The sequence below is a fragment of the Elgaria multicarinata genome, chromosome 10 (genome assembly GCF_023053635.1).
Source record: "Elgaria multicarinata webbii isolate HBS135686 ecotype San Diego chromosome 10, rElgMul1.1.pri, whole genome shotgun sequence".
Classification (NCBI taxonomy): domain Eukaryota; kingdom Metazoa; phylum Chordata; class Lepidosauria; order Squamata; family Anguidae; genus Elgaria; species Elgaria multicarinata.
In genome coordinates this window covers 24,912,413-24,922,110 of record NC_086180.1, presented here as the reverse complement: position 1 = coordinate 24,922,110, position 9,698 = coordinate 24,912,413, and the positions used below count along the sequence as shown (strand labels likewise).

The 9,698-nt window shown below is 40.5% G+C and overlaps 1 protein-coding gene across 1 annotated transcript in view; it reads left to right on the top strand.

Moving 5' to 3' along the window:
• The first annotated feature begins 1,085 nt into the window (after positions 1 to 1,085).
• Positions 1,086 to 9,698, top strand: part of STPG2 (sperm tail PG-rich repeat containing 2) — a 251,934-nt gene continuing 243,321 nt past the window's right edge. The window contains exons 1-2 of the mRNA XM_063136092.1: positions 1,086 to 1,193; positions 6,140 to 6,249. Coding sequence (XP_062992162.1) covers positions 1,088 to 1,193; positions 6,140 to 6,249 — 216 coding nt within the window. The 5' untranslated portion in view covers positions 1,086 to 1,087. The remainder of the gene's footprint in view (positions 1,194 to 6,139; positions 6,250 to 9,698) is intronic.

Sequence of the window (9,698 nt, the reverse complement as noted above, 5' to 3'; positions counted from 1 at the left end):
TTAAAACAGAAGCCCTTGTAAGGTGGCTTACAACAATAAAATCCATAAAAAACAGTAAAAATATTAAAAGCGATAAAACATAAACACAACGTACCAGTTGCTGGGGAACATGAGTGGAAGGATGCTATTGCACTTTTGTCCTAGCCCTAATCTACAGCCCTTTTGCAACGGAGGAAGGATGTTTGCCATGGTTCCCAACTTCCATGATCGGCACTCATGGGGCACACACCACCGATGTTTCCCACAATGAAAAGAGGGCCGTGGCGGGAGCATGTGTGCCCTGTTACAGTGGTTCCAAATGTGTATCGGCAGAAGTGGGCGGAACTAGGCAGATGGCTATGGTGCATGGATTTAAAAAATAATAATTCCTATGAGTTTTGCATCAGCGCAGATCCTGCCTGGCGCTGCCCCCCCCCCCCGCCATGTTTACTTATTTGTTAAACATATAGGACCTATGCCAGGAAGAAAAAAATGTGTCACCCTTAGCTATGCTTTTACTGCTGCAATCCAATTCCCCTTTTACCTAAAAAGGGGCTCCCCAATAAATATATGTAAGATTGGGGTATAAATCAAATTGTTAAGTTAAAAGGCAAATATAAAGGAGACGAAAACACACACACGTAAAAAACAAAACAAAAACCAGCACATGAACCCAACCTTATATTTTGATAATTGCAATGCTGAATAAGGAATTCTTTATACGGCTTTGGGGGTTGTGGGGAGACGGATATTTTGAAAGGCGGGTATGAACGAATAAAATAGCAATGTCCCAAATGCGCTGTTTCATTTCGTCCTCAGAAGTGCATCACTCTAATCCTGTGGATGCGCTTTAAATGTAGCTTGGGGCGGCGGCGGCGGCGGGGGTGGGTGGGTAGTGGCGGCGGGGGTGGGTGGGTAGTAAAGCCAGCTTCTTGGCGACGAATAAAGCCGTAAGGAGGAGGGAATGGGAGGACGGGATTTAGGCCTCCGGCTCTGTCTCCAGTGGCGGCAGTCCAGGGCGGGGCGGCCTTTTCTGGCAGGCCTGGGCGGCGTGTTGGGCCCTCGGTAGCCTTGGCGACGGGAGTGCCTGCTAAAGCAAACGGGCGGCATGTACGACCGGGCTCCCCGCACCTTCACCGTGACTGTAGGCTGCACTGGCTCCCGCTTGGGCCCCGGCTGCTATGAGTTGCCTTCCAGGACGAGACAACTCCGAGGTGAGGGCCGGAGGGAAGAAGGACGACGAGGGGGGAGGTTGCCCAGATCCTCCTTCCCTCGCTCCTCCTTCCCTCACCATGTTGTGGCTATTGGAGCTGATGAGGCGAACCCCACATTTCTCCCCCATAGCCCCGTCTGGGCTCTGTGTATGTTTGGGCCTTGTGTATAATGTGGGGTGAGTTGTGTGGTGTTCCAACATCAAATAGCGATCTTCTATAGGTGTGTGTGTGTGTGCGCGCGTGCGTCTGCTTGTTGGCTGTGGGGAACTCTGCAAGGCAGGCTTACGCAGCTAGAGCCAAAGCACGTTTAGGGTGCAATCCTATGGATGTTTAGGCAGAAAACAGTCCCGCAACTCCCGGTATGCTCGGCCACACTGGAAGTTGCAGGATTTTCTTGCAGTGGAGGCTGGTAACTCCGATTTCGGTGTGGTTGTGGATCCATTCTAGGTTTTAGTCAGAGCCAGCCAGAACTCTAAAAGAGCTATCCAAGGTGCTAAACTGTAATACCCCAACTATGTCCAGCACCTTGGACAGCTCCTTTAGTATTCTGGCTGGTTCTGACTAAAACCTAGAATGGATCCACAGCCTCATCACAATCAGAGCCACAACCTCTACCGGCTTTTCCCACCTATATATGCATAGGATTGCACATTTAGAGCTTTTTGACACCAGCGTTATACTGTGCAAACCCTGTGAATTGCATGCAAAGGACTCAGAAGTTTTCCACCTTATAATCTGCTTTGATTGTGAAGTATTCCCATGAATCTTGCCTTAATTGTGCAATAAAGCAAAAAGATTCGCTGTATTTAGCCACCTACATTTTGTTATTTTTTTTTATAAATTTTTTATTTTCTACAATACTTAAACATACACCAGTACAATTAAAGCAAAAACAACATACTACATAAATGTTGAATAACATCAGTATCATCTCTATATAACATAATCAACTTAACATATATGTGCACCCCCCACCTCGGGATCTCATTCCTGATTCCAAAATCTCATACTTTCTTCTACTGGTGGTTTCCCACTTCCCTTAAAAACCACAAATATTAGCCACCTACATTTTGAACGTATCTTCCGAGCTGCCTCTGGGACGCAGGAGCAGGATTTAAAAGAAATGCTTACATCTGCGTAAGCTTTAAAGACAAAGACACCAAAATTGGCACAGTACTAGATATTAGGGAGAGCTTTAAGCATACCAAATTTGAATTGAATTGGATCATCCGTTGATTTTTTATGATTTTTTTACATTTCCCACCTTAAACTCACTTCCTGGTATGCAAAGGATCGCTGTCGCCTGGTAGCAAAAACAACAACAACCGCGAAAGCTTAGCGCTACGGGGATAATCCGAGGGAAGCAGGTACGTGGGATGAAGCTCAGAAGCAAATCCAGCTGAGTTTAATGGGGCTTATTCTCATGAAAGCTGTAATAAAAATTGTGGCCTTGCAGCTCAGTCCTATTAATTTTGTTGTTTATTCGTTCAGTCGCTTCTGACTCTTTGTGACTTCATGGACCAGCCCACGCCAGAGCTTTCTGTCGGCTGTCCTGTTAATATGTTTACTCAAAATAATTAGCATTGGATTCATGAGGGCTTATTTCCAAGGTACTGCTTAAGCCTTTTAAGTTTTCATGGAATAATAGGGACAGGTGTTGTTATTGTGGGTTTTTCTTGTTGTTGTTGTTGTTGTTGTTTAATATAGGTATTTATGCAGCAAGCTGTTTTCATCTAGATTTGTCATCCCCCGCCCTGCCAACGTTTATTAATTCATTTCATATTAACTTTTACTGCCAACTAAGTATGCATAAGATTGCAGCCTTATGCTTGATTCCTGTGCATGTTTGCTCTATGTCATTGGGATTTAAATTGCATTATAAAATTCCACCACAAAGGAAGAGAGAAACATAGAAAAAGACACTCCACAAGTACATTGGCTTTAAAAAGAAATAACCACTAAACATGGATAAGATTGGAGTGTTAATGATGAACATACAAACAACCTTGATGCTTATGCATTGGATCACAAAGGATGGCTTTGAATACACTACTAGAAAGTTCTGAAAAAGGTCATAAAGGAAAAAAAGGGAGAACACTAACTTCCATATTGATAGATGGCCAGTTTTCATATGGAGACTCATATATTTGTGCTTAGGTGAATCCAGTGTATTGTAGGTTTGCTTCAGAATTGGCATTAGCAGTAAATCGCATCCATGCTTATTTAGAAATAAATCCGAGTTCAATACTTTGTACACTTACAGCGGTATGAATGGCTGAATTCAGTGGGACTCCAGTAAACATGCATAGAATTGTAGACTTAACACTACATGGCTGGCTGGGGAATGCTGGGAGTTGTAGGACTTTTTCTGGCTAAACATGAATAGCATTGCCTCTAAGGCCACAGCTAGACCTAAGGTTTATCCTGGGATCATCCAGGGTTCGCCCCTGCCTGAGCACTGGATCCCCTGTCTGTCACCTAGATGAACAGGTTTAACTCCTGGACGATCCAGGGATAAACCTTAGGTCTAGCTATGGCCTAAGACACTTCGTCTGTCCTGTTTGCAGCGTATTCTGCCTCTGTTCCAATGGTCATTGATTTGGGAGTTAGCCTCATTGAAAGGCGTGGGATTTACTTCTAAGTAAACATATTTAGGATTGGATTGCTGTTTGGTGATGTAAAACGGAACCTGAGTCAGAAGTTGGTTAGGCTGTAGTTTAATGCAAAGTAAGTTGTATTTGGCACACTGTATAAGGCTGTGCTACTACATTTTCCTCACTAACCCTTATGATAATTTGCAAACAGAGGGGTTTTCATAATCTGCAGTGTGCATAAAGCAGATTTAGCTTTTGCATTCTTTCCTCATTTGAAAGGTATGAAACTTGTGCACAAATTATTCTTGATACACTGCTAAAGGTGGAGAAATGTTCTAAACTAGGTGAAAATGAAACCCCACAATGGAATTAAATCAGGAAAGACTTTTAAGAGGAACTGGTGTATGGATCACAGCTGGTGTCATGCTGGTGCCTCTAGTTCAAAAAAGGTTCTGAGGTGCTACTGTAATACAAATTAATATATAATAAGGACAAATGCAGCCAAGCTTTATCCATTATTTGAGCTTCTTCTTCTCAGGTTTGTCCTTTCATAACACAATTTACTCAGTCTAGCAACATGGGGATATGGAAAGTAATATCCACAAGAATTATATTTAAACTGATCAGATGCCAGTGGTGTTTAAATAAGGTATATGAAAATCCAGTTTCCCTGTTGTTATTATTGGAACTTAAGAACTCTGCTCTTGTACAACTGGTTTTATAGAAAAAAGTAATAATATAGACCAAAATAATAAAAAAGAAAAGTGAACAGCCGCAGTTTACCAAAATGTTGGTTCAGTACGTAGCAAATCAAAATGCTATAGTCATATTATGCATGATTACATGGCCAGAGAAGAAGCTCACATTTGAAAATTAACCCGTGTGCTTGACAGGCAACCAGGCATTAGATATCAATGGACAAATTTAAAAGCAGAATGTTCCTAGTATTCCTTTTTCCAGCCCAGGGTAGTTTTTATAGCTTTGTTGTTTAGGAAGAGAACCATTGATGCATTCCCAGTGTGAGATAATGATCCAGGTCTTGAGTTTTCAATGCTTGTCACTCTGTGTTATTATTTACACATGTGTGGCATTTATATTTTCTTTGAACCAGATCAGAATGGCAGCCCTTTAAACATACTATATATCCCCAGCTGTGCACAAGTGTGAGTTTAATGGTCCTACACATTGGATTAAACATATAAAGCTATCTCAGTGTGGGTTATAATGTTTTCCTTAGTATATGTTTATTCCTTATGTGGAAATGTCATCTGCCTGCAAATGGAGCGCACCAAGTATGTTTGTGGGTTAAATCATTAATATTTGGGTAGCCTCAACCTTCCTATCTATATGCATTTGCTCGTAAAACCAAGGCGGCATTGGGAAACATTGAGGCAGTTTTGCCTTCTGCTTTCTGTCACTGCCCCCCCTTAAATAGAATGCTCTCTTTGAGGAGGCCAACTGGGCCCCATCATTGACTTGGTTCAGTGGTATGGAAAGATGTGGCTTTTGAGGAGAGCCTTTAGCAACCAGGAACTGGATTGCTAGTGAATTTGCTACAAATTTTCTTGATTTTTCCATTAGCTGTTGCTTGTTGCTTGGTTTTCATTGTTCTGTTGTTTTATTTGTTTCTGATTTTATTCTAATTTGGCTCTCTTAAGAGAGATATGGGGAGATTATCACTAATTCTCTTCCATCAGAATGATCAGGCTCATAAAAGCATGTGCCTTGGTGCAAATACTTAGAGAACATTGTCTGCATAGTAGATTCCTATCTAATAATATAAAAAAGAGCCCTGCAGGATCAGACCAAAGGCTCATTCTGTTCCCACAGTGATCAACCAGATGCCTGTAGAGAGCTGACAGGCAGGATATGTATGCAATAGCATTCTCCTGGTCATGTCCCCGAGCTTCTGGCATTCAGAGCTTTACTGCTTCTGCAAATTGGAGGTAATATATAATAGACAAATTCATGAAGGATAAGGCGGTTTTCCTTTTATAGTTTTCCCAAGTTGGTGGCCGTTAACTTCCACATCTTGTAGTGAATTCCAGAACTATGCGCTATGTAAAGTACTTCTAACATGCCTTTTAAAAATCAGACATCACATTCCACATTTACGACTGCTATTACAACTCTCTTCAGTTCAAACGTAGCTTGCGATATAGCATAGCGGTATGGAGAGGGAAATGGTGTTATCTGAGAATGTTTCTTTGAATACTGTCCTAATGTAAATAAAGTGTTTGGATTTGTTCTCTCAGTTTACATATGTTGATTTTTTAAATCAACTTTTCATTACTGGACAATGGGCTGAAGTCAAATTCTTACAAGTGTGTATGATTTCCCCCCTCCTTGCAGGTGGCTATGCTCCATTTCTTTCTTTGGCAAGTCGTGGCATTGAAAGTATTTCTCAAAATTCTGAGAATGATGCTCCAGGGCCAGGATACTATGAGATTGACAGAACTCAGGTAATCATTTTTGCAGGGTCTCGTAAAGTTGTTATAAAAGATGAAATTTATAACTTCATCCCAGAATCAATAACTGGATCTATAGCATAGTTGACAAGGACTCCAACCGTCCAAATTTTTCTCAAAATGTATTATTAATTTTTGTTATATTTCTTCTACTTCTCTCCCAAATTAAAATTGGGCAAAGGGGGGGATGTATTCCAGAGCATAATATTGTTAGGCAGTTAGTAGTGATTTAAAAATTCGTTTAGGGCACAATACAATGCATGATTAGACAGAAAAAAGCATAGGGTTGCACCTTTAATCTTCTGTTTTTTGGCATGATCTGAAATGGTTTTCAAATCATACTACAATTTTTCCTGTGGCCCAGTATATATGCTTTTTTCCAGGTGTGGACTAGACTGGGATTCTTGGTATGCTATACTAATGCTTGTGTAAAATGAGCAAATGTAAGGTTACCAGCCATGTAAGGTTGCAGCCAGGAAATCAGAAGACGTTCCTAATACATAAGGAAAGCTGAGCGAAGGAAGATAGATGCTTTTGAACTGTGGTGTTCGAGGAAAATTCTCAGAGTGCCTTGGACTGCAAGAAGATCAAACCAGTCCATACTCCAGGAAATAAAGCCAGACTGCTCACTTGAGGGAATGGTATTAAAGGCAAAACTGAAGTACTTTGGCCACATAATGAGAAGACAGGATACCCTGGAGAAGAGGCTGATGCTAGGGAAAGTGGAAGGCAAAAGGAAGAGGGGCCGACCAAGGGCAAGATGGATGGATGATATTCTGGAGGTGACAGACTTGACCTTGGGGGAGCTGGGGGTGGCGACAGCTGACAGAAAGCTCTGGCGTGGGCTGGTCCATGAAGTCACTGTTGGGAGTCCTGAATTAGGACTGGTTTTTTGTGATTTCCATATCTTTGTACAAGCCTGCAAAACCTGGAAGAAACTGAAGACTCAGCATCAGTCAATCAGCTTAAAGGTCAAGTTTGCAGGTGGACTTTATTGAATTATTGGGATGATGCAAAAGTCTAATTGTCTTGCCATTGCCAATTAGTGGTTTCATCATTTGTTCAGGGAAGTGTATATAAAGAGAGTTTTGGAGCTTTGTAACCAGATTAAAATATTCCCTCTCTACTGCTGTGAGCCCTGCTGTAATCTGTATGACCAAGTGTGTGAGTATGTTGGTGTAAATTTGTATTGCCATAAACTGTGTTATTTTCTATCAGTAAAATACTTTATTTTTGTACCAAACAAAACAGACTCTGTCTTGAAGTTAATTTGGTCTTTGCTGACTTTCATAGTTAAGAACCGCTGCAACTCTGCTAGTTCACTGGTATAGTGAACAAAAGGGTTTATAAATAATATATAAACCTCAAGAGTCACGAAGAGTTGGAAGCGACTGAACGAATAAACAACAAACAAAGTTACCAGAGCAGGAATAATTGTTCCAAGGCTATCTCTGCAAAGTTAGAGCCATTGTTGGTATATCAGCCTAAGCTAATAAAAGGGGTTGTGAGCCACCAAGGTCACTTGTGCCTCTAGTGCCAATGATGGATATAAGAACATCATCAAACCATGAACACGGCCCTTTGGGGGAGTGCAACCCCCTCCAGAACAAGTTGAATGCCACTTAATTGAATGGCGGACCACACACAAAAGGTTTCTCTGTCTTGTCTGGTTGAGTTTCAGTTTATTGGCCCTCATCCAGTCTATTGTAAACCATCCAGAGAGCCTTGGCTATGGGGCAGTATAGAAATATAATGAATAATGTTAATAACATTACCCTATCCAAGCACTGGTTCAGAACATCTAAATATACTGTTTTAAGTCTTATGAAGTTTGAGAAGTCTTACTTGGTCTTATCTGTTTGAGATTATTGCAGTCATAGATGTTTTACTTTTTATATTGTTTTGGATTATGCTTGCCCATTGCTATAAGCAATAACATTTGTATGTATCAAAGATTTAGCTGTAACACTTCAATGCCCCAGCTAATCATCTCAGTATGGTGGTTATTTAGATGGCAAACTTAGAATGCCTATAAATCATAGTAGTTAAAGAGTGGCTCAGGATAGAAAATATGTTTAGTTCAACCAATTTGTTAAATATTGTAATTTAAATTTTCAAACACAAAACAGGATATAATTACTTTATTACCCAAAATAAAAAATGGAGTTTGATTGCCAAATGGAGGCTCACTGTTAAAAATAATAATAACAACAATAATATATTTAATTGTTACCCCCCCTCCCTCTGGATCGAGGTGGGGTACAATACAAATACAAAACACCAAAAAGACATATAATTGATTAAAACATATAAAACTAATACATTATTAAAAAGCAGCACTTTGTTAAAAGGCATCTTAAAATTCTACTGGGTAGGCCTGCTGGAAGAGATCAGTCTTTATGGCATTCTTAAATTCCGGAAGACTCTTAAGTTGACGAATCTCTCCTGGCAGGCCATTCCACAATCTGGGAGCGGCAGAAGAAAAGGTCCTCTGGGTAATGGTTGTCAGCCTTGTTTTTGTTGACTAGAGTAAATTCTTCCCAGAGGATCTGAATGAGCAGGGCGGATTGTACAGGAGAAGGTGATCCCGCAGGTAACTTGGACCCAAACCATGAGGGCTTTATAGGTAATAACCAACACCTTATACTTCGCCTGGAAAGTTATAGTACACAAGATTTTGATATAAAATACTTGTTTGAAGGCCTATTGGGTATGTGACAAGTTTGTTCTCTCGTGTGGGAAAAAAGAGTGAACATAATTGCTATTAATGTTATGCTTGCACTTTGATTTTTTTTTTTTAGTAGGTTGCTATAATTGCTTTAAGGCAGACTTCCCCAACCTGGCATTCTTTTCTTGTAGTCAACCTGGACTACAATGCTCATCATCCCCAGTTAGCACAATATGGTGATGGGGGGGTAATGGGTTATAGTCCAGCACGTCCAGCAGGCACCAGGTTGAGGAAGGTTGCTTTAGGACTTTTTTTCTTCTAAATGTGTTGTTGTATCTTGTTTTTTTAAAGGGAGAAACCATATTTACTGTGGCTTTATTCAATAACCTTAATATATATATGCAAGCAAAGGAGTTTTAGTTTTCTGTAGTGTGGACAAAGCATTTATAAATTTGGCTGCCCTTTCCAGTTTAAAAAAGATGAGACTTGTGCATGTATTTATTTTTTGGCAGGCCAGAAGAGCCAATCTAAAAAAAGTGTAGAAAAGGATTATTTTTCTTCCATGTGAGTTGAATACCCTAATACAGCATTGTGGGTATATATTTTTTATTGGTTTACTCAAAATATTTAGTAGGTTGCATCCTAGGGTGATGTTTGCACTGGGCTCTGAACATCTGGAAAGCAGAACACCTATTTTACTTTAAACTCTTTGGATAGAAGTTTTCCTTTCCAAGGAAACTAAAAGTGGCGATGAGGCACATTTAAAAATGATAAT